At 45.7% G+C, this 25,815-nt stretch overlaps 1 protein-coding gene across 1 annotated transcript in view; it reads right to left on the bottom strand.

Moving 5' to 3' along the window:
- Dis3l2 (DIS3 like 3'-5' exoribonuclease 2) overlaps positions 1–25,815 on the bottom strand; it is a 356,804-nt gene that overhangs the window by 53,050 nt on the left and 277,939 nt on the right. Inside the window, 1 exon segment of the mRNA XM_047544162.1 lies at positions 15,635–15,868. Coding sequence (XP_047400118.1) covers positions 15,635–15,868 — 234 coding nt within the window.

Genomic DNA, 25,815 nt, shown 5'->3' with positions numbered 1-25,815 from the left:
ACACACTGGGGCCGAAAGCTTAAAGAGAGTCTCGGATTCGCAAAAGAGCACTATTATTAGGTAAGGGGTGGCCAACAGCTATTTGTTATTTTCATGTTAATTTCCAAATCGTTTTTGTAAAGCAAATATATTATTTTTATGATAAAACAATGAAAGTTAGTTTTAAAAAGTATCACAAAAGGCGGATTTCCTTCAACCTAGTATTAAGAATGCATTCCTAAGGAAATAACTCACAACAGCTCTTTCACGTTATGTGTAAGGATATCAAATGCACTGTTATTGTAACAGTAAGACCTGGCACTGTCCTGGCTGTGACCACGTGAGGGAAGTGTTCTGCAAACTGTGGTCTCTTTAGACAATGATGTGTTTTATAGCTCACATCTGAACATGATGCAAAGCTACATCTCCTTCCCACCCTTACTCACAAATCTTAACTTTGCTAATGGTTCCAGTACCAGTAGCCCCAGTCTGATTCTGTACTCCTTCCTGGGCTCACTCCACACCCCCAGCCAAACTAGACTTCCCTGCCCTCCAGGGACCAACAGGAGGTGATCTCCTCTGCCCTGTGCCACCAACTCAAATCCTTCCCTCCGACCATAACAATCCCAAGCATCACAAATGAGGTGAAGTCATTGCAGGCTATAGCTGCCTCCGGCCCGCAACCTGTACTGTGGCCCTCCCTCGTTCTTTCCTCTCTGCTAGAGGTAGCCCTTCGGTGGAGAGAGAAAGGGAGCCTTGCTTGGCATCATGGGGTGCTGGGTGTCAGGCCCTGCTCTGAGTGTTTTAGGGGCTACCTCAGTTAACAATATCCCTGTATACATATATTGTCATGATCTCCATGTTACCTGTAAGGAAACTGAGGCACACAAGAGTTAATGTCACCCTGATGAATTAGGAGTCAGGGTTAGAACTGGGCAGTGGACCCAGAGGCCATGCTCTGAACGACCACCCTCACTGCCATGCAGAAAAGCCTCTGCGGTCTGCACTGACTGGATCCTGGTAGCAACAGGAGAGCTGAGAGGCTGGGCCTGGGCAGTCAAGAGGGAGTGGACTGAATAGGAGTCCTGAGCTAGGTCCTAGGTAGACAGGGGACCAGAGAGACAGGCTGGGCAACAAGGAGTCAGGCAAGCAGGTCAGGAAGCTGGTAGTGGGGAGGGGCCCAGGAAGAGGAGCTCAGAGTTCTGTTGCTCTCCAGGGAGGCCAGAGTGTGTGGGCAGAAGTGTCAGGCAGTCGGGCGACACAGAGTTGGGGCAGCCTGGAGGAAGTGCTAAGACCCAGGACGTGGCTGGGTGGAGCAGGAGAAAGGTAGGGGCTCAGGCCTGACCACTTCCAGAACCAAACCACACCATGTAGAGAATGCCAACAGACCAGCATTCCCAGCTCAGTCTTAGCCCCGCCTCAAATGTGCTCAGACCCCAGGAGACTCTAATCCTCAGCAGATTTTCTTATTTATGTGACTTGCTAAACAGAAGTAGATAAGGAGCCTGCTAGGACACCCCCCACCCCATTTGCTGCCCTCATGTCCCTCCACTCTGGTAGATTTCCTTTATCCCAGGAAGTCACAATTCCAGGGGCAGTTAAATAAGTTCTATTGTTTTCAGCACTTTCAGTATTTTCTAACAGCAAATTGCTAACTCTCATTTCATACAGAAGAAAACCTCTAAACAGAATGACTGTGTTTCTAGCTGACTTTTCAAGTGCCCCTTCAGCCACTGCTGGTATTCTTACAAGAAACACCAGAGCAGGCACTCGTACACGGGGGGGGGGGGGGGGCGCCCTGCCGTCCAGGTTCTTCCTGGCTCCTTCATCCACTCGTCTCTACTTCCTCCAGGAAGTGATGTGCAACTTTGAGAGCAGTATCATATTCTAATCTTTCTGTGCCCAGAGCCGAGAAGGGTACTCTATACCTAGTAGATAATCAAAAAATATGTGGGAAATTAAAAAGATAAGTCAAGTAGAATATTGTCAAGTTAGAAAATAATTTTAAAGTTCTAAATTCTCTCTAGTTTAAGAACATCCTTAAAATGGTGATGAAAGCATGATTGAAAAACAAAACCAACTGTGCTATAATACCATTATTCTTTCAGAAATTTCTTGAGGAATAAGGGACCCCAGCTGTAAACGGCAGACTATAAAAGCACGCATGTGTCCTCAGGCCCTATGGTGGAGCATTCCATGAGGCTCAGTGTGCCTCCTGCCCCTGACAATGCAAGAGGCTCCTGGTGGGAGAGGAACTGCAGGGGTCTGTTTCCTCAGGGCCCAGGGTCAAGAGTGTGGGCAGAGACGCAACAGAGAAGCAAAGCTGCAAAGGGAGATCAGTGTGGACGTGGAAGGGGCACACCTGGCTCCCAGGAAGCCCCAGGTGTCTGGAGAAGGACTACAACGATGACGGCTCTTGGAGGGAGTGGACTGGAACTGGGTGTCAAGTGGGGGCTCAGACTCTGCAGAGGCAGGGGAGGAGGGAGGAGGAAGGCGGAGAGCTGGTGGGAAGCAGGTGCACACACAGCAAGGGCCTCCCGATCCGAGGGCCAAGTCCAGTGGTTCTCCCGGTGGGTTGGAGAGGAAGAAGAATGGGAAAAAAGTGAGAATGGAACAGACTTCACCGTGCTCAACCAAGTCGATGTGAAAGACTGCTGGGTAAAGTGAAATGGTATCAAAACAATGGAGAGGACAGACGGTAACTGGCTTTTTAAAGAAAAAGTCCTTGCTTGGCAAAATAAAAAGCCAGCAATCCTGTATCTTGTCCCCAAAATATATTTTGAGAATCTTGTTGGTTCATGATGCCTGCAGGTTTTTGAGTGACAAGGCATAGGCAATATCTGGGGGGAACTTAGTGTAGCCGTGGAGTTTAAGAGAACAAATAGAACAGAAGGGGGTGTGGCCCGGGAAGCAGAGCCCCGGGCTCACTGAACAGTGACAAAGGAAATCAACGGGCCAGCCCAAAGCAGCAGTCATGGCTGAAATCTAAGGATCAGCTGCAAGGGTTTCCCTTCTCCAATGCAGGTTTTACTAACGTCAAAGAATTCCATGTCTCTTATGTAGCTATTTGGCTCACAGTCGAGTGACGTGGGTGTGACATGGGGGCAGGGCCAGGACATGCAGAGCGTCCTGTAAATATAAAGGCGATGAGTCCTACTGTTTCCTAATCGTGAGTACAATTACCCCAAAAGGCAGGGTTCCAGAGAGGTCAAATTTTTTCCCATCTGTCAAGGCCACTAGCCTGAAAGGAACGAGGGTGCTGGGTATGGCCCAAGCCCCAGAAGTTTCGTGTGTCTCATCTGGTCAGTGTGAGAGCCCTGTCTTACTTCACTGCCCCTGGAAAGGTCAGAGATCTACATTTGAGGATGCTCTCAACTCTGACCAGGGCGTGACCTATTCTTTCTGATAGCCCAGCAGCAACCAGTCAGAATGCGAATGTCTCAGGGAAGTCGCTTCCACTCAAGGCAACACTGGGCTCTCACCAGGATTTCGCAGAGGGAATGTCAGACTGGAGAGCTTCCCCTGCTACACAGCTCGTCTCCTCTGGTCACAGGGCCGAGAGGGGCGGCTGATGGTGGCTCACTGCAGACAATCCTTTCAAGAGACAGACCTGGTGACTCAACTCTCCTTGCTGAGGGTCAGCGTCTCCCTTCCCTCATGGCACCTCAGGGGTCTCTGCCTACCCCCGAGAGCCCTTTTGCCAGGCTCCCCTGCAGGGGAACACAAACGTGCTCAGTGGCCTCAGAAGCACTGCCAGGCCAGGGTGCTGAAGCTTCCTGGCGCCTCACACCTGTCCAGGCAGCTGCACCTTGAGGAAGTCCTCATTACACCTTATTTCAGAACCTCGGATGCCTGGCAAACAATCAAACACCCAATCCTTTTATGCACAAGGGGAAGACCTGCCTGGTTCATAATGTGCGTCTAATTTTCCTACAAAGGCCCCTCCCCTATAGGAACGTGGTCCACTCTCCCCACTATCGCTGGCGCTGCCTGCTTATTTAGAAAGACCCAGAAGAACCTGGATATAAACAAAGCGCTGTGCAGGGGCTGGTTTAGGAACCGAGTCTTAGGGAAGGAGACAGGGAAGCAACTGGAAGAGAGGGTTGGGGAGCAGTCCTGCCTGGGAAAGGTGTGACAAATGCAGACCTCTGGCAGAGGAGCGAGGTTCGGTCCTCGGCTCTGGAGCCTGTGAAGTGAACCAAGAGGTCACAGTGCAGGCAGGTGGAGGGGCAGGGCAGGAAGAGTTCTTTCTCCATTTGTAAGAAATGAACCTGGATATGGGCACGTGGGAAGAACCAGAGTGAAAAGTTACTGGAGTAGAAGCCAGGCTATTTTCTAGAGTTACTTAGAAAGTAGTCTGCAGAGTTCTGCTGAGGCTCTGCACCAGCCCTGCTCACAAGAGCAGAAGCATCAGGGCAGCTGTGACCTGGAAGGGCACCTGCAGCCAGGGTGCTGGGACCATCCTGAGAGCAACCAGGGATTCCATCAGCCCTGACTCAGCTGCTGTGCTTTTCTTTAGTTTTACCCGCGTTTCTAATAAGCACACACAGTTCTTCACAAGCTCACTACGCCGCAGTCTTAGGGTAGGAAGTTTGTTTTCTGCTGCCTCTGGCTCCTTGCCAGGGCTGAGTGGCACTCATACCACGAGGGGAACTCAAGAGGAAGCCTATCCATCCAGTGTCAGAACAATCATGTCCGAGTGTGCATGTGTGACAACTTCCAGAAAAAAAAACAACCCCTTCTAATTTTCGAGAGCTCCAAGTAATGGCTGTGTGACTGTCTAAAGGAGCCTGTGCCATGAGTGGAGGGTGATGATAGCAGCTGCCCAGCAGGGTTAGTTGAAGCTTAATGATGGACATGCGTTGTTATGTAGAGGCTGATAAGCTGCAAACAGCCATCAGCTCACAGAAGTGGCTGGTAACTAGTATTAGTGATATATAAGTAGGTCACCTCTGTCTGTTTATGCCTTGGGATGCACAGGACTACATTCTCTGTAATTCCACGTGAAGTTAAAGCTCAAAAATGAAATCGATCTCTACCTCTCACTTTCTCCCTCAAAGGGAAGAATGTGGAACTCCCTGACTGGAATTCTTGAGTTTCCCAATTCCCTGTGAGGCCCAGGGTGCAGCCCGCTCCCCACCTCCACCGCCCTGCAGAGCCGTCTGAGAGCCCTGTGCTGAATGGCACCAGAGAGCAGGGAACCTTGGCTGGGGTTTATTTTATAAGTGAGATGGGCACATTTAAGTGAAAACTTTGCTAATATAATTATTATGAAACTGGTAACTGGGAAAAACAAGAAAAATCAGGCAGGCTAATAAGTATTCTTTAAGCCTCACTGACTCCAGAGCTATCCCCGGGCTGAAGCAATGTGCTGTCTGTCAATATTTAAATGGAAGCCCTGAGTTGCTAGCAGGAACCTTCCTGGACTGTCTGTCAATGCCCTAATGAGAAGGGGGTGGTTCTTATGGGGACACAGAGTATCTAGAGCAACTGTTTTCTTTAGTCTTAATCCAATTGATTTCCTTATAAGTATTCATGTCAGGCCAACCCAAACAACGCCCCGGAGTTACTATACACAGGAGGTGGCAAAAAACTAGTGCAGTCACAAATGTTCTCCAAGGATCTAAGGGCGACAGCCACTCTCACACTAGTACAGATGCAAGGGGTTTCTTTAAGGTTTCTAAGGAGAGGGAAGGAGGATGTTAGCTGGGGGCAGGAGTCACTCCCCAGTCTCGACATCAGCCAAGAGTTTTGCAGGATGTTTTCAACTACCTCTCTCTGTTAATTTCAAATGGAAAGATCCTTAGAAATACTTTTCATAATTACTAATGCAACAGGGAAATCCTCTTACGTGTACCTGGGCACAGGAGAGGAAGAGAGTGAGCAGGTGGGCAGAACACCCGATGGGTGTGCCACTCTTAGTGCCCTGATTCATGTGCTGCTGAGGCAGGAGCGGGTGCAACCTCTCTCTAGAGGGGGACACAGCAGTGTGCTTAAAGATTCTTAAATATGGCCACATCCCCGCCCCTGTCCTCACACTTTAAAAGACTATCAGAATTACTCAGCTATAAAGAATAATAAAATTATGGCATTTGCAGGCAAATGGATAAAATTGGAGAATATCATGCTAAGTGAGATAAGCCAATCTCAACCAAAGGATGAATGATCTCGCTGATAAGCAGATGATGACACACAATGGGGGTTGGGAGGGGGGCAAGAATGGAGGAAGGAGGGACTGTATAGAGGGAAAAGAGGGGTGGGAGGGGTGGGGGGAAGGAAAAAATAACAGAATGAATCAAACATCATTACCCTATGTAAATGTATGATTATGCAAATGATATGCTGTTACTCCATGTACAAACAGAAACAACATGTATTCCGTTTGTTTACAATAAAAATAAATTAAAGAAAAAAAGACTGTCAGAAATAATCAAAGATTGGGCTGAGATTTATGCACAAAAAAGGCCATCATATTATTATTTGTAGCACCAAGCATCAGAACTAAAATATCCAAAATTGGGAATGCTTAAATGTTCAAGAGATTATTCATATGATGAAATACTGTGCAGGTGTTATAGTGTTCTAGAAAGTTTTTTTAAGGTGTTAGGGACTGAATCAAGGGCCTCATGCATGCTAAAACTAAGCACATGCTCTACCAGTAAGCTACATCCCTTAGTCCCCAGAATATTTCTTCAGGACACAGGAAAAAATTCATCATTTACTGTTAAAGAGCAGAACATAAAAACTATATATATGCTATGCTAACTACCTTCCTTCCTGCCATGAAGTAGTGAGGGGAAAATCCATAAGAAATGATAATACATCCCTCCAAAAATAAACAAAAAGAAATCACGTCAAAATAGCAACACTGGTGACTTCTGGGAAATGGAATCACAGGTGATTTTGGTTTCTTCTTTATCCTCTTCTCTTGTCTCAGTTGCTACAGTCTGAGAGGAAGCTTCCTTTCTGAGGCAGAAGCAGGACAGAGCTGAACGCAGTGTCTTGGCTGGTGATTCCCACCCTCCCGTTTCTCCTGTCTGGGCCTCAAGGCCACCCTTGGCAGAGCCCTCCCCTAGTGAGGCCATTCCTTACACAGCTCCATGAACACTTCTACACGTCTGGTCCCCAAATGGTGACCCCATGACCAGCCCTTCTGACTTCCAGGCCCTAATGCCTGATGCTTCCCCCAGCTCTACTGTCCTGTTTTCCGCTGGCTGTCACCATCTCTCTGCTCCGCCTCTTCCTTGGTCGTGTTCCCTGCTTGGGAAGGGACTGCAGGACTGTGAGACTGCGGCAAGCCCTTTTCCCAGGCTGGAAACCCATTCCCGCTCCTCCCTCCTGCCCTCCTCCCATCTAATCAAGAGTGCCACCACACCCCAGGCTTGCCAGCGCTCTTCCCTGGGTCTGCCCAGGTCAGGCCCTTATCACTGTTCTCTTGGATTATAAACTCAGTGTAAGCTAGTTTTCTCTCTTTCAGGAGGCTCCTTCTAAAACAGTTCTGCTCATGATATTCATATTGACAGCTGCTGTGATCTTCAAGGCCAGGCCCCTGCCTCCTCCAGCTTCACTCGCTCTCCACTCTCCACCCTTCTGAGTCCGTGCCAGCACTCTGCTGGTCCCTCAAATCCTTCTGGAGACCTAGCGCACACAATGCCTCTGCTGGGAAAGTGTCCTTACCCCTGGGCCAGCCTCTCCAGGGCAGTGCCCCTGCACTGTGGGCAGTTGTCACGGCACTTCTTTTTTGGTTGTCTGCTAGCTTCATCACAACCTTAAGAACTGGCTCTGAGTCTTATTCCTCCATCTTCATGTATCCAGCACCCGTACACACTAAACCCCCATCAAAGCTTTCTAAGACACGCTGAGGTGAGAACTCTCTAAAAGGCATGCCTCCTGCCAACAGCTTACTCTTTTTTTTTTTAAACATATTTTTTAGTTGTCAATGGGCCTTTATCCTATTTATATACAGTGCTGAGACTTGAACCCAGTGCCTCACACATGCTAGGCAAGCACTGAGCTATAACCCCAGCCCAGCAGCTTACTCTTGTATTTTATTGACGACATAAACAATGAGACCAAGGAAGAGCCAGATAGCATGAATGTGCCTGTCCTCATCATGCACCAAATATCATCCGTACAAAAATTAATCAGCAGAGAGATGGGACTCGAGCTTCCTGAGAGCTGCTGCGTAGAAGGGGGGGAACAGAAGCAGATCCTGCGAGGCATGCTGCTTTTGGGACTGGAGCAGGTGCGGGAGAAGCCACGCAGCCTCCCCAGAGCCTCTGTCAAGAGAAGTCCCCACGGTGGGTGGGCCTGGGAGGCCGTGGGGGCCTGCCTAGCTAGGAGAAGCCTGCAGAGGGGGTAATGAGAGCCACTGCTCCTTTGGCTTCAGGCTGATTAAAGTGACCTGTGCTGGTAAATAGGGCAAGGGAGCTGGTGCTGAACAGATCCATCCTTCTACTGCCATCCTGCAACAGGACCTGCTAAACACGGTACTAATCAAAGGAATAATTTACTTAATTGCAAGAAACCATCCTGGGAGCTAACACAGCACAACTGTTCTCCATTACCCAGCCTGGCCTTCCAGGGAAATGGTGATGAGCTGCTACAGGCTCCCTGGCTGACAGGGCTGAGTAGCCTGCCCCTCATTTAAGCAGGGGTCAGCAACATGTGGACTGCTGGCCAAATTGCTTTTCAACCACCCAGGAGCTAAGAATAGGCTTTACACTTTTTAAATGGTTAAAGAATAATCAAAGGAAGGATAATATTTTGTTACATGTGACACTCCAAGAAATTCAAGTCCTTTAAGTTTTTTTATTTTTTTTTTTTTGGGGGGGGGGTACTGGGGATTGAACTCAGGGGCATTCAACCACTGAGCCACATCCCCAGCCCTATTTTGCATTTTATTTAGAGACAGGGTCTCACTGAGTTGCTTAGCACCTTGCTTTTCTTGAGGCTGGCTCTGAACTCGTGATCTTCCTGCCTCAGATTCCCAAGCTGCTGGAATTATAGGCATGTGCCCCACGCATGGCTTCAGTTCTTTAAGTTTTATGGGATCACAACCACCTTCATTCATTTAAAGCACCAGGCTGGTTGCACACGGCCACAACAGGGCTGAGTAGCAACACGGAAATCATATGGCTCTGAGTCCGAAATTTTCTCTGGCCCTTTTACAAGTCTGCCAACCCCTAATTTAAAGACTAGGCTAGGTCAAGGTCATCCTTAACGGCATTCCATAGTAGCGTGGGTCAGGATATTAAAGTAATTTCCATTAACAAGGTTAGCTTCACAATCAAGTCTACAAAGAAACTTCCTGAAGTCTGGGCTTCAAAATTGTCTCAAGTAGGATTCATATGAGATGCAGCTGAGAATTTAGTAACGCTAAAGCCTCCTTTATTTTGGAGGAATTTGCCTCTGAAGATGGAAACACCAGGGTTCTTTACCCAATTCCTAACACCCTCTAAATTCAGAAAGCCCCAGCTTCCACCCCGCCCCAGGACCCTGTGGGGAACAGCTCCTGCAGGCCTCAGGCTCTCAGGGAAGCCTTCCTGGAAGTGCAGTCACCTGGCTGAAGAGAGAGGTTGGGAGAAAGCCCCAGAGAGCAGAAGTTTTCCAAAACTAGACAGTTGTTAAGTTTTTGTTCTAGATTCTACTTAGCACCCTGCTACGATGGCTTCTGAAAGCAATGGCCAAGATGGAACCTCCAAAGGAGCCCGAGGCCTTGTTCACATCAAAGTCAAGCAGTCTCATCTCCCTTTCTACATAGCTAGCCCCTCCCTAAAGTCTGTCAGTCAACTTGAGTCAGGAGCAGGAACCAGGCAGAGCCACTCTCTCCCAAAGCTCAAGATGCAGATGGGATTATAAACTACTGTGATTTTTATTTTTATTTTTTACTATAAATATGAAGAAGTCTGGGCCCACTTATGGGAGCCTCCTTTTATGAAACAGGAGACACGTGTTATAAACAAAATAGAATAAGAAACTTCGTTTAGTCCTTGTGTTATCGTGACGGCAGAAGACGTGGAGATAGAAAACATGGAAGGGACATTTAACTCATTCAACTGGAAAGTGCAAGACTGCATCTGAGACTTGCATTTGCTTTTAGGCAGTGAAGCAAAGGGGAGTCATATCATGGTGCAAAACGCTGTTTGGAACCAGGTCTGAGCTCCAGGAGAGAGACATATGGAGCAGGCACCCTACCTGGTAGGCAGTGCTGCCCCCTGCAGTTCCCATCAAAGGACAGAGCGAGTCTGCTATTATCTGACAGCACAAGGTCAGCAACAAGAGGCCCCAGGCACGGAGGCTCACCAGCTCAGACAAGGTCGAGGCAGCTGTAGTCTAAGTTGTTGACTGAACACCCAGTGGTCATGTTGCTCTGCGTGTCTGAGATTATCATGGTTTCTGTCCCAGACTCCACAAACAGGCACCAGATCAGAGCCACATACTCTGCCCTGATTCATCTCAAGGGCAAACCAACTACTTGGAAAGGTGAAACTTCTGGTTTGGCAGATTTATCCTGGACCCAAGGGCCTAATGTGTGACCTGGATGGTGTCTCCTCTGTAATTGAGTTGGCTTTGTAAAAGGATGTATTTTTTAGGACTGCCACCCAAAACATGGACATTGTGAACTGAAGCAAACAAGCTTCAGAGAACAACCCCAAACAGTAGGTTACTCAAACAGCACCAAGGAAAAATGGATTTTTGTGAGGGCAAAGCAGGCAGTAGGGACAGGAGGACAAATGCAGTGACTTCTGAATGGGGCCATTTAGCTGATTTATAAACGATCTCACCAGTGTCCCTGGCTGCTGGAGATTGATGTCTCTTCCTTCTAAAGCTGGGGTCCACAGACTTGTTTTCTGGGGAACCAAGGAATCAACTCCAAGGATGCAAATTCATTATTTGCGAATCTTAATTAACTGGAACCTAATTAGGACTTTTGAGGGTGTTTTTTCTCCCACAAGGAAAACTTTTTCTCTTAAGTCAGCATGGTGTAAATGGAGAGAAACTGAACAAAGAGCTACTTGAACGTCTTGCCTTTGGGGGTCTCAGTTTTCTAATTTATAAATTGAAAAAGCCATTGAGCTTTAGATATTGAAAGTAATTTTCAGCAATAAATGTGGATTCTTGGGCATGCTAACAGTTCATCAATAATCTGTGATGCTCCCTGTTTTGACCATCATACTTCCCCTATTGCGAACTGAGGTCACTGACAGTCTTGTCTAGTTTGTTGAGTATCTCACACATTTAACCCAATAGAACTCTACATCAATTGATGGGGTAACGTCTCAGTGTTACAGCAGAAACTGTATGGTTCCTGTGCCTGAGAAGCACTTGGTGAGCTATTCTGAAAGTCAGATAAAGAAGGGAAACATGTAGAACAGGTATACATATAATCATTTTGTGTTTTGGCTTAATTTATATAAATGCACATTCATTCACTATTGTTGAAAAGGTAAGACTTTTTTTAAAAAGTGTATGCTAATTAGAATTTCCAGTCTTTTCTGAATGAACTACACTCAAGTCATTGTCTATTACTTACAGTTTAAGGCATTTGTAAAGCAATTTAAATAAAGAATGATTCCTGAATTTTAGGCTTTCCCCTGTACTCATACAAATGTCTCCTAAAGAACAGATTTTTTAAAAAAATAGTACTAGGGATGGAACCCAGGGCTGAGCATATGCTAGGCAGTTTCTCTATTACTGAGCTACATCCCCAGTCCTTTTATTTAATTTTTTATTTTGAAACAGGGAGTCTTGCTAAGTTGCCCAGGCTGCCCTGGAACTTAAGATCCTGCTGCCTCAGCCTTCCTAGTAGCTGGGATTACAGGCATGTGCCACTGCATCTGGCAAGAACAGAATTTTCAAAGACTCATCCAAGTCTTTCCAAAACATTTAACTTAGGTTTTACAAAAACAACACATTTTGTTTTTATGCTTATATTTGATTAGTTGACCTAATATTTAGCTAAACTGCATAATTAGAACAACGCATGCCAAGTGTTGGAATCACCTAGGTTCAGGGACATATGCACACCCCAACATCATGGAGGGAGGAGGTGCTAACCAGCATGAGGGCAGCCATCAGCACCAGGTACTGCTGTGTACAGAGGAAGGAAGCTGCTGGTGAGATGGCTGTGGGGCCTCCAGGCAGTGAGTTTAAGAAGGCAAGTGGAGTCAGGCGTGGTGGCTCCCAGTTCCAGCGACTTGGGAGGCTGAGGCAGGAGGATGGCAAATTCAAGGTTGGCTGGGTAACTAAATGAGACCATGTCTCAAAATAAAACTCAAAAAAGGGCTGAAGTGCTCAGTGGTAAGGCACTTGCCTAGCATGCACGAGGTCCTGGTTCAATCCCAATGATGTACCTTACAGAAATAGAGCAAGCAATTATGAAATTCATCTGGAAGAATAAAAAACCCAGAATAGCTAAAGCAATCCTTGGCAGAAAGAGTGAAGCAGGGGGTATTGCAATACCAGATCTTCAACTCTACTACAAAGCAATAGTAACAAAAACGGCATGGTATTGGTACCAAAATAGAAAGGTGGATCAATGGTACAGAATAGAGGACACGGACACAAACCCAAATAAATACAATTTTCTCATACTAGACAAAGGGGCCAAAAATATGCAATGGAGAAAAGATAGCCTCTTCAACAAATGGTGCTGGGAGAATTGGAAATCCATATGCAACAGAATGAAACTAAACCCATATCTCTCACCATGCACAAAACTAAACTCAAAATGGATTAAGGATCTCGGAATCAGACCAGAGACCTTGCATCTTATAGAAGAAAAAGTAGGTCCAGAGCTTCAACATGTCGGCTTAGGACCAGACTTCCTCAACAGGACTCCCATAGCACAAGAAATAAAAGCAAGAATTAATAACTGGGATAGATTCAAACTAAAAAGCTTTCTCTCAGCAAAGGAAACTATCAGCAATGCAAAGAAAGAGCCTACAGAGTGGGAGAAAATCTTTGCCAATCATACTTCAGATAAAGCGCTAATCTCCAGAATCTATAAAGAACTCAAAAAACTCTACACCAAGAATGTAAATAATCCAATTGACAAATGGGCTAAGGAAATGAATAGACACTTCACAGAAGAAGATGTACAAGCAATCAACAAACATATGGAAAAATGTTCAACATCTCTAGTAATAAGAGAAATGCAAATCAAAACCACCCTAAGATTCCATCTCACCCCAATTAGAATGGCAATTATCAAGAATACAACCAACAACAGGTGTTGGCGAGGATGTGGGGAGAAAGGTACACTCTTACATTGCTGGTGGGGCTGCAAATTAGTGCAGCCACTCTGGAAAGCAGTGTGGAGATTCCTTAGAAAACTTGGAATGGAAACACCATTTGACCCAGCTATCCCACTCCTTGGCCTATACCCAAAGGACTTAAAATCAGCATATTACAGAGATACAGCCACATCAATGTTCATAGCTGCTCAGTTCACAATAGCCAGATTGTGGAACCAACCTAGATGTCCTTCAATTGATGAATGGATAAAGAAAATGTGGTATATATATACAATGGAATATTACTCAGCCATAAAGAATGATAAAATTATGGCATTTGCAGGCAAATGGATGAAACTGGAGAATATCATGCTAAGTGAGATAAGCCAATCTCAAAAAACCAAAGGAAGAATGATATCGCTAATAAGTGGATGATGACACATAATGGGGGTGGGAAGGGTTAGTGTTGGGGTTGGAGTTGGGTTTAGGGAGGGGGGCAGGAATGGAGGAAGGAAGGACTGTATAGATGGAGGGGAAGGGTGGGAGGGGAGGGGGGGAAGGGAAAAAATGGCAGAATGAATCAAACAACATTACCCTATGTAAATTTATGATTACACAAATGGTATGCCTTTACGCCATGTACAAATAGAGAAACAACATGTATCCCATTTGTTTACAATAAAAAGAAAAAAAAAAAAAAAAAAAAAGGCTAAAAAAAAAAAAAAAAAAAAAAAAAAAAAAATCCCCAGAAATGGAAAACAAACAAATTCACAAACCCCAATACCCCCCACCAAAAAACAGAAGGCAGGGAGAAAGACTGAACTGGAGCTGAGGAGGAAGTATCCATGCAGCTAGGAGTTACAATCAGAGCAGAAGAGTTCATTCAGGGTGGGAGTGTGGAGGGACATGAAAGGAACGTGGGGAAGATACCAGTGAATGGGATCCTAGGGTGAGAGGCTTCTGGAAATGGGACATTAACTAGAGACATACACAGAGACAAAGATTCAGGAGGCAGCCAAAGGACCTAGTGCACGATTGAAGTCCAAGAAGCAAGAATCACAAAATGTCCCTGGACCTACAATCACAGAGGTGCTGGTTGGTGGGAATTAGAGTGCCTTCACGATTTCCTTGCAGGAAGCGAGGAGGCCCGCTGCACCCTCCTATGCCTTATTCCCTCTTCCTCCAGCTCTGAGCCCTGTTCCTGTCTACTCTGCCTACCATCTCCCCTGAGCATGCAGACAGGCCTGCCCAGGCGCTGGCTTATGGCTTGCTCCAGGTGCTGCCCAGGCAGGTCTGATCATCCAGGTCCTGAGACCGTCCTCCTAGGTTGGGGCAGCAACCATTTGCCATGCCTGCTAGGAAGTACGCAGGTTTGTCGCAAAAGGGAGGCTGAGAGCAGAACCTGCACCGCAAGGTCTTAAAGCAAGATGCACAGAAAGCAGTCTCTGCGGGGTAAGCTATGCTAATGGTCTGACAAGCAGCGCCCTCAGACAATCCTAGTGACCTGGCTGCTGCCCACTCCATTTTTCAGACACATGGAGACATCCCACAGCACACAACGGCCTGGGAAAGTGTGGGAAAGAAATGCAAATGAAAAAGAAAAAAAATCCATGAATTAAAACATAAGCTCAGGCTGGGGCTGGGGCTCAGTGGCAGAGCACTGATTCTTGGCACCACATGTAAACAAATAAAATAAAGGTCCACTGCCAACTTAAAAAAAAAAAATATATATATATATATATATATGTATATATATATATGAACATATGCACACACACACAAGCTCCACTCTGTAATGTGCTGACAAGCGATGAAGAGAGAATTCCAGGGTCCTAACAGTTACCGACTCTGGGATATGAAAATTTACCTAGGTTCAAGCGACACTGCTAGGGCCCAGGGGACTGACAGCATGGCTGGGATGGTCAGCGTGATCACTGCCCCTGCAGCACTGTTTGCTTCCACAGCCAACATTCTCCAGGCTCCTCCCTTCTCTACTTCTTCAGAGGTTAATCTGGAATTTGTAAACAAATAACTCTCTTTGAGGAATAAGGCGACACACTGGTTTTTGAGCCTCAGGATCGGATGCTGGCCAGCTACTTCCTAAACTTGCATGTCTCAGGCTCTTCCTCCACCAGAAGGGATTCAAAGCAGGAACCTGAAGTGAGGATCAAATCCCAGGCATAGCTTCCCCAGAGAAGACAGTGGGGGGGCGTTGCTCACAGAGCTACCCACACAGACACCTTCCTTTTGCTGTGACAGTGTCACCAGGCCTTTGCCTGCAGAGTCTGGAGGGACAGCACAATGTGGTGGAGTGGCCAGGGAAAGGCCAGGAGAGACCAAGACTGCCATGCTGCCTCATCCCACTGGCTTCAGGCCTGAGTCAAACTTGTTGGTCACACTGAACAAAACACACTGACCTGATCCAAACGTAGTGCGCCATCCACAAAGCGCTGTTGGCGAAGCTGCTTGGCGATTCTGTGCAGGTTCAGGACGGCCTGGTGCACCTCCTCGCTGCTGTGTTCTGGGGAAATGGGGGGCAGCTCCTTCTCAGGGATCTTCTCAGTTGGGCTTTCGATCATGCTCTGTGCATGCTCATAGCTCAGTTTGGTGCAGGAGCGGATGATGGTTCGGCCAAACCACTCCTTGAGGATCTGCAGAGACACACACATTGTGAGGAAGCTGGGAGGAGACTTTTTCCAGGCTTTTCTTCATTCAGCCATTCACCACACAAACTCAACCAAGATTTATGGAGTGTTTGACTTTGTGCTCAAAATGGTGTCACACAGATGAATCAGACATGGTAGCTGCTGCCCTCAAGCAACTGGGACTCTACCAGACCTGGGCTGAATTCAGTAGGCAGGGGAAGTCTATGAAAGTCCCCAAGCACACCTTGCAGAGTGAAGAGCCTGTGGGAAGCTTCTTCATCAGTTTAAGAGAGTGGTCATCAATTCGTAACTGGGGCAAGAGAAAAGGACAATTGCCCAATGGTGTCTGACAGTTGTCAGATGGTGTCTGGGCTTGGTAATGGCTGAGGAAAAGAAAGGAAAGGAGAGAAAGTAGGGCCCCTGACAGAAACAGAGAACATGGGTGGGGAGAAAGGATGAGTGCACAAAGGGAAAACCCATTTCAACATGTCTATATGGAGAAAGAACAGGGTTTTTGACCTTAGCACTGCTGGGCCCCAAATCCCTTATTGTGAGGGGCTGTCTTGTGCAATTTCAAATATTGCACGGGATCCCTGGCCCCTTTACCCAGTAGAGGCCAGTAACATGTTCCCTCCCCACGGTCCAGTTTTTAACCATAAATGTCTCTAGATATTGCCAGGTGCCCCTGGGAAAAGGCCCAACTCCAGGAGCTTTACCCTTTTCGTGGTGGAGCTTGCTGAATGGAGAGATTATTTCAATTTCTCTGTATTTTCTATAAGCCATTATTACTCTTAAAATGAAAATAAACATGAAAATGTTGAGGGGACTTCTGGGTCTGAGGTGCAGGGTGAGATCCAGATGAGGGTATCTACAGGGCACCTGGGGTTCTGGCCCAGGGCCTGCGATGATGGCTGGGCTGGAGCAGGAAAGCTGGCACCACCACTCCAGGGGCTCAAGGAAGGGAGAGTCAGGCTGCACTCTCCAAACCTGCCCATTCAGGGAAGATGGAAGCCAGAGAATGAGAGCAAAAAAAATAAGAGGGTCCAGAAAGGAAAAGACCAGGTATGTCTAGTGTTAGGAAAAGTCGGGGGAAAGCACTATAAGAAAAAAGAACAGAGACATGCAGCACGAGAGCACTTTAAATGGCACTTCCTATGAGACAGGCATTGATGACCTACTTTCACATGGCAGCTACTAATTCTTTTTTTTTTTTTTTTGCAGTGCTGGGGATTGAACCCAGGGCCTTGTGCTTGCAAGGCAAGCACTCTACCGACTGAGCTATCTCCCCAGCCCACTAATTCTTACAACAGTCCTACGAGGTGAGAAATCTCTGATCCTCATTCTTCAGTCAGGAAACCAAGGCATGGAGAAAAGAAGTAATTTGCCCACAGTCACGTCGCTGGAAAGTGGCAAAGGGGAACAGAACCCAGGCGGTGCCACTGCAGAGTTTGAGCTCTAAACCAGCAGTGTCTATCCAAGGCCATTTGAATGCCATAGGATTAAAACAAAGAAAAGGTCTGTGCACGCAGAAACTTCTACACTGCACCGTGGTCCGTTCACCACTGCCTTTGGCACTGGTGATGTCCAGGAAGGCTGTCTGCAGAGTCAAGTTGGAAGGACTGAAGCCGTGGTGGACTGCAAGGACATTCCAGATACACTGGGACAGGGCTCCTCCCGTCTTCAGGGCAGACAGAGCTTTTGTCTCCACCAGCCTCAGCCTCAATCATGTGCCATATGCCACTCAAATGTGACACTTCCTGTATGGGTCATGATGTGAGAAAGTCTAGAAAGTTCTGGGTGGGGGATGATCAGATGGCTAACCAGAGGCAAGGCAATCAGTGTGGATGATGGTTTCCAGAAGACAGGCAAGAGGGAAAGCTGCTGAGTACCAGGACGGAGGCTGTTTGTGTTTATAGACAGAGAGAGGAAGCCAGCATGGAAGGAAGACTGAGCATGTAGAAGAACAACAGGATCTGGGGTTAAATGGAGGTGATGGAGGACATCCACCCAGGAGAGGAGGAGAGGCCTGAGGGAGGCAGGGAGGAGGGAGGGGGATGAGCCCAAGGGGAAAGTGTGAAGAAGAGAGTGCTCACACAAGAGTACCCCAGTCTGTGCAGGAGAGGATGAGGGAGGCAGTGCAGGGCTCTAGGGCCCGAGGACAGTGGAAAAGTTTCAAGATGCAGTCTGTGGGAATCATGATTCCAGAGCAAGGAAAGGCGGCAGAGGGCGTGGAAGAAGGGGTGAGCGTCAGTCGGAAGTGGAACCCTCTAGTCTGGGCATGGGACACCCCCTCACTTGATCTTCACTAGACAAACCACTCTATTCACAGCCTCTGAGATGATGCCCCTCACAAACAGCCCTCAGAAGGGTCTGTTGGTGCTCTTCAGGGGCACAGCCCAGCTCAGGATTGCCCACCCACAAGGCCCTCATGGACACCTCTTCTACCCTGACAGGCTGCAGAGCGCCCTTTGGTGCACACTCCCTCCCTTACAAGAAGAATCAACACTTAGAAAATGGCAGTCGAGAGGTGAAGGATGACAATCATTCACGCTTTTTATTCATGTAGAGCAAAGAGTCTTTGAGTCTTGAATCTGTAATATTAGATTTTACTTTTCTTCAAAAAAAAAAAAAAATCCTGAAACTACACCTTCCAGATTATTCCAAGAACTAGAAGGAACTCAAATACATGTTCCAGTCTTACACTGTTGCAAGCAGAACCTGAACCTGGTTCTCAGGAGGCTCCTGTGCTGCGGGCACAGCGCTAATCCCAGGCCCTGTCCAATAGCTGGGGGTGCCATGTGCAGGAGGGAGCCCTTCCGGGGCAGCCCAGGCTTGCCCTACACATTGCATTTCCTGAATAGAGCTGTTCCGACCCCCTCTAGAATGACAGGGCCCCAACTTCTTCATTTGGTGGCCTTAATGTTTTCCCCTAGAGAGTCATTTTGCTTCCTTTCCTCCCTTTCCTTCCAAATCCTAGTCCCTCCTCCCGTGTCCACATCGTGTTTGATGCTCAGGGAATGCCAGCTTCCACCCAAACCCCCAGCCTCTCTTTCTCCTACTTCACAGGTGGTCTCATGGATTCCTTCCTGTGCCCAGGTCACAAGGTATGTGGCCTCCTGGGGTCTGTGTCCTTTTTTTCTGGAGGATGCTCTAGCGCAGGTGACCACAGCACCCCCAGGGGCATTTGTCTCCCCCAGGCCATGGGGTCAAGGACTGCACTGCAATCTAATGAGAGCTCTGATTAGATTCACCCCTGACATATGCAGGAAATTCTCAGCAAGCTGCACAAGGTGCCCAGACACACTGTTGCCCTGAGCCCAGGAAGCCTGGTTCCATGCTTACCTTGGTTGCTCCCTCTGAGCCCTCTGACCGCTGAGCCCGAACCAGGGGCTCCCTGTAATCTTGGGGAATTCTTTTTTTTTTTTTTTTTTATTGTAAACAAATGGGATACATGTTGTTTCTCTGTACATGGCGTCAAGGCATACCATTTGTGTAATCATACATTTACATAGCGTAATGTTGTTTGATTCATTCTGTTATTTTTTCCCTTCCCCCCACCCCTCCCATCCCTCTTTTCCCTCTATACAGTCCTTCCTTCCTCCATTTTTGCCCCCCTCCCTAACCCTAACTCTAACCCTAACACTAACCCCTCCCACCCCCCATTATGTGTCATCATCCACTTATTAGCGATATCATTCGTCCTTTGGTTTTTTGAGATTGGCTTATCTCACTTAGCATGATATTCTCCAATTTCATCCATTTGCCCGCAAATGCCATGATTTTATTCTGCTTTATGGCTGAGTAATATTCCATTGTATATATATACCACAGTTTCTTTATCCATTCATCAATTGAAGGACATCTAGGTTGGTTCCACAATCTGGCTATTGTGAACTGAGCAGCTATGAACATTGATGTGGTTGTATCTCTGTAATATGCTGATTTTAAGTCCTTTGGGTATAGGCCAAGGAGTGGGATAGCTGGGTCAAATGGTGGTTCCATTCCAAGTTTTCTAAGGAGTCTCCACACTGCTTTCCAGACTGGCTGCACTAATTTGCAGCCCCACCAGCAATGTATGAGTGTACCTTTCTCCCCACATCCTCGCCAACACCTGTTGTTGCTTGTATTCTTGATAATCGCCATTCTAATTGGGGTGAGATGGAATCTTAGGGTGGTTTTGATTTGCATTTCTCTTACTACTAGAGATGTTGAACATTTTTCCATATGTTTGTTGATTGCTTGTAGATCTTCTTCTGTGAAGTGTCTATTCATTTCCTTAGCCCATTTGTCGATTGGATTATTTGCATTCTTGATGTAGAGTTTTTTGAGTTCTTTATAGATTCTGGAGATTAATGCTCTATCTGAAGTATGATTGGCAAAGATTTTCTCCCACTCTGTAGGCTCTTTCTTTGCATTGCTGATAATTTCCTTTGCTGAGAGAAAGCTTTTTAGTTTGAATCTATCCCAGTTATTGATTCTTGCTTTTATTTCTTGTGCTATGGGAGTCCTGTTGAGGAAGTCTGGTCCTAAGCCAATATGTTGAAGCTCTGGACCTACTTTTTCTTCTATAAGATGCAAGGTCTCTGGTCTGATTCTGAGGTCCTTAATCCATTTTGAGTTTAGTTTCGTGCATGGTGAGAGATATGGGCTTAGTTTCGTTCTGTTGCATATGGATTTCCAATTCTCCCAGCACCATTTGTTGAAGAGGCTATCTTTTCTCCATTGCATATTTTTGGCCCCTTTGTCTAGTATGAGAAAATTGTATTTATTTGGGTTTGTGTCCGTGTCCTCTATTCTGTACCATTGATCCACCTTTCTATTTTGGTACCAATACCATGCCGTTTTTGTTACTATTGCTTTGTAGTAGAGTTGAAGATCTGGTATTGTGATACCCCCTGCTTCACTCTTTGTGCCAAGGATTGCTTTAGCTATTCTGGGTTTTTTATTCTTCCAGATGAATTTCATAATTGCTTGCTCTATTTCTGTAAGGTACATCATTGGGATTTTAATTGGAATTGCATTGAATCTGTATAGCACTTTTGGTAGTATGGCCATTTTGACAATATTAATTCTTCCTATCCAAGAACATGGGAGATCTTTCCATCTTCTAAGGTTTTCTTTAATTTCTTTCTTTAGTGTTCTGTAGTTCTCATTGTAGAGGTCTTTCACCTCTTTTGTGAGATTGATTCCCAAGTATTTTATTTTTTTCAATGCTATTGTGAATGGGGTAGTTTTCCTAATTTCTCTTTCTGAAGATTCATCACTTATGTATAAAAATGCATTAGATTTATGTGCATTGATCTTATATCTCACTACTTTACTGAATTCACTTATGAGATCTAAAAGTTTTCTGGTGGAATTTCCTAGTTCCTCTAAGTATAGAATCATATCATCAGCAAATAGGGATAGTTTGAGTTCTTCTTTTCCTATTCGTATCCCTTTAATTTCTTTGATCTGTCTAATTGCTCTGGCTAGAGTTTCAAGGACGATATTGAAAAGAAGTGGTGAAAGAGGGCATCCCTGCCTTGTTCCAGTTTTTAGGGGGAATGCTTTCAGTTTTTCACCATTTAGAATGATATTAGCCATGGGCTTAGCATAGATAGCCTTTACAATGTTAAGGAATGTTCCCACTATCCCTATTTTTTCTAGTGTTTTGAGAATGAAGGGGTGCTGTATTTTATCAAATGCTTTTTCTGCATCTATTGAAATAATCATGTGATTCTTGACTTTAAGTCTATTGATACGGTGAATTACATTTATTGATTTCCTGATGTTGAACCAACCTTGCATCCCTGGGATGAAACCCACTTGATCATGGTGCACTATCTTTTTAATATGTTTTTGTATGCCATTTGCTAAAATTTTGTTTAGAATTTTTGCGTCGATGTTCATTAAGGATATTGGTCTGAAATTTTCTTTCCTCCATGTGTCTCTGTCTGGTTTAGGTATCAGGGTAATATTGGCTTCACAGAATGAGTTTGGGAGGGTTCCCTCCTCTTCTATTTTATGGAATACTTTGAGAAGTATTGGAATGAGCTCTTCTTTAAAGGTTTTGTAGAACTCGGCTGAGAACCCATCTGGTCCTGGACTTTTCTTTGTTGGTAGGCTTTTGATGACTTCTTCTATTTCATTTCTTGAAATTGGTCTATTTAAATTGTGTATGTCCTCCTCGTTCAGTTTAGGCAATTCATATGTCTCTAGAAACCTGTTGATGTCTTCGAAATTTTCTATTTTGTTGGACTACAGATTTTCAAAATAGCTTCTAATTATTTTTTGTATTTCAGTCGTGTCTGTTGTGATATTTCCTTGTTCATTCCGAATTTTAGTGATTTGGGTTTTCTCTCGTCTTCTCTTTGTTAGTGTGGCTAAAGGTTTATCAATTTTGTTTATTTTGTCAATTTTTTGTATTGTTTCTTTTGTTTCAATTTCGTTGATTTCAGCTCTGAGTTTAACTATTTCCTGTCTTCTACTACTTTTGGTGTTGGTCTGTTCTTCTTTTTCTAGGGCTTTGAGCTGTAGTGTTAGGTCGTTTGTTGAGTTTTACTTCTTTTATTAAATGCGCTCCATGAAATAAATTTTCCTCTAAGTACTGCTTTCATAGTGTCCCAGAGATTTTGATATGATGTTTCTTTGTTCTCATTTACCGATAAGAATTTTTTAATTTCCTTCCTAATATCTTCTGTTATCCATTCATCATATAGTAGCATATTGTTTAATCTCCAGGTGTTGGAGTAGTTTCTGTTTTTCACTCTTTCATTTATTTCTAACTTCAATCCATTATGATCTGATAGAATACAAGGTAGTGTCTCTATCTTCTTGTATTTGCTAACATTAGCTTTGTGGCATAATATATGGTCTATTTTAGAGAAGGATCCATGTGCTGCTGAGAAGAAAGTGTATTCGCTCTTGGTTGGATGGTATATTCTATAAATGTTAAGTCTAAATTATTGATTGTGTTATTGAGATCTATGGTTTCTTTGTTCAATTTTTGTTTGGAAGATCTGTCCAGTGGTGAGAGAGGCGTGTTAAAATCACCTAGTATTATTGTGTTATGGTCTATTTGGTTTCTAAAATTGAGAAGGATTTGTTTGACATACATGGATGAGCCATTGTTTGGGGCATAGATGTTTATGATTGTTATATCTTGCTGATTTATGCTTCCCTTAAGCAGTATGAAATGTCCTTCTTTATCCCTTCTGACTAACTTTGGCTTGAAGTCCACATTACCTGAAATGAGGATGGATACTCCAGCTTTTTTGCTGAGTCCATGTGCATGGTATGTTTTTCCCCATCCTTTCACCTTTAGTCTATGGGTATCTCTTTCTATGAGGTGAGTCTCTTGCAGGCAACATATTGTTGGATCTTTCTTTTTAATCCAATCTGCCAGTCTATGTCTTTTGATTGATGAATTCAGGCCATTAACATTCAGGGTTATTATTGAGATATGATTTGTATTCCCGGTCATTTGGTTCATTTTTAAAATTTTATTTATTTTTTTGACACAACTTGGTTCCTCCTTTATTTGACAGTTCCTTTAGGATAATTCCTCCCTTTGCCGATTTGCTTCTTTGTTTTTTATCTCTTCCTCATGGAATATTTTGCTGAGAATGTTCTGTAATGCTGGCTTTCTTTTTGTAAATTCTTTTAGCTTTTGTTTATCATGGAATGATTTTATTTCATCGTCAAATTTGAAGGTAAGTTTTGCTGGGTATAAGATTTTTGGTTGGCATCCATTTTCTTTCAGAGCTTGAAAGATGTTGTTCCAGGTCCTTCTAGCTTTTAGGGTCTGGATTGAAAAATTACATTCCCCCTGAATATAATTTGGTTCTTTTCTCTCACAGCCTTTAAAATTCTGTCTTTATTTTGTATGTTAGGTATTTTCATTATAATGTGCCTTGGTGTGGGTCTGTTGTAATTTTGTGTATTTGGAGTCCTATAAGCCTCTTGAACTTGATCTTCCATTTCATTCTTCAGATTTGGGAAATTTTCTGATATTATTTCATTGAATAGATTGTTCATTCCTTTGGTTTGTTTCTCTAAGCCTTCCTCAATCCCAATAATTCTCAAATTTGGCCTTTTCATGATATCCCATAGTTCTTGGAGATTCTGTTCATGATTTCTTACCATCTTCTCTGTTTGTTCAACTTTGTTTTCAAGGTTAAATATTTTGTCTTCAATATCTGAGGTTCTGTCTTCCAGGTGTTCTAGCCTATTGGTTATGCTTTCTATGGAGTTCTTAATTTGGCTTATTGTTTCCTTCATTTCAAGGATTTCTGTTTGGTTTTTTTTCAATATCTTTAACTCTTTATTGAAATGATCTTTTGCTTCCTGTATTTGCTCTTTTAACTGTCGATTGGTGTGATCATTCAATGCCTGCATTTGCTCTTTCATCTCATCATTCAATGCCTGCATTTGCTCTTTCATCTCATCGTTTGCTTCCCTGATCATTTTAATTATGTACATTCTGAACTCCCTTTCTGTCATTTCTTCTGCCATGCTGTCATTGGATTTTATTGATGTAATATCTAGATTTGTTTGGGGCATTTTCTTCCCTTGTTTTCTCATATTGTTCAAGAATCAGTGGGTCATTAAGATATTGCAGATTTCCTCTATTGACTTATAATGTCCCTGAAGATTGCTAGTATATCCCCTCTTATCCTTCAGTAGCCTGAAGTCTTGGAGGAAGTTGATAATGCGGTGCTCCACAAGGAAGCTGCCTCTCTAGGGTTGGTGACCCTCAGGTGGGGTACATTCCCTGATAGTGGGCAGTGGTGCCTCCACTTGTTGACCAATGGTTATCCAAAGGGGAACTAGGCTGCGGGCTGAGGCAAGGCCTGTTTGTGCCTGTGTCTCTGGTTTTACCGTCCTTGTGGGAAAACCTCACCCGGCGGGGAAGACTCACCCGGTGGGGAGGTCTCGCTGGTCAGTTCCCCTACTAGAGGTTCCCCTCAATCTACAACTACCGCCTGGGCTGGGCTGCCTTCCTCTGCAACGTTCCCAGGGGCCCAGACCTACCTCCTGGGCCTGGGAGCCTCACCCTTTGCAGACAAGTCTCTTTAGGCTGCCTCTCCTCAGAGAATCTGCCCGTAGGCCTGGAACCTTCGCTCCGCCCCTAAGTGTGTCTCTGTGCGGCTCTTCCACCAAGAAGCCGCCTAGGTCCTGGGACCCTGCTCTGCACCTAATCGCCTGGCTATGCGGCCCCTCCTCTGAGCTGCCACCTGGAGCCCCGTACAATAGCTCCGAGACCCAGAGACCCGCCACACACCTCTTCCTCCGGACAGCCGCCCGGTGTTCCGACGCAGTCACTAGGAGTCCAAGCAACTCACTTCGCGTCTCCTCCTCCCGCCAACTGCCCGTAGCCCTAGGCAGTCACTCCGAGTCCAAGTGACCCGCCCTGTTCCTCCTCCTCCTTGGGATAGCCCCCTGGGTGTTCAGGAGTGGTCGCTTGGAGACCAAGGGACCCACCGCGCTCCTCCTCCAGGCAGCCCCCTGGTGTTCAGAAGCGGTCGTTCTGAGTCTAAACAGCTCACCACGCAGCTCCTCCTCTGGCAACCGCCTGTGGCTCTGATGCAGTCACTCCTAGACCAAGCGACCCGCCGCGCTTCTCCTCTTCCTCCGGGCAACCCCCCAGGTGTTCAGAAGCGATCGTTCTCAGTCCAAACAGCTCGCCACGCAGCTCCTCCTCAGGCAGCCGCCAGGAGCCCCAGTGGTTGCTCCGAGTCCAAGCGCTGTGCTGAGCAGCCACCTCTATGATGATCCCAGTTGTCCGTGTTTACCGCTCCAGTGGGGGGAGGGGCGTCTCGCCAAGCAACTCTACTTCACAAAGTTCCCTGCGTTCCGGGGCTACCGCCCCATCCAGGACACCTCCCCAACGGGAGAGACTCACCCGGCAGCTTTGAGTTGGTCCCAAGTCTTTCACTATCTCCTCTTTTGAATCCTGAGGCCTGGAGCAA

The sequence above is a fragment of the Sciurus carolinensis genome, chromosome 3, assembly GCF_902686445.1.
Source record: "Sciurus carolinensis chromosome 3, mSciCar1.2, whole genome shotgun sequence".
Taxonomy (NCBI): domain Eukaryota; kingdom Metazoa; phylum Chordata; class Mammalia; order Rodentia; family Sciuridae; genus Sciurus; species Sciurus carolinensis.
Note: the sequence above shows the minus strand (reverse complement) of the source record. Positions and strands in the feature narration are given on the sequence as shown.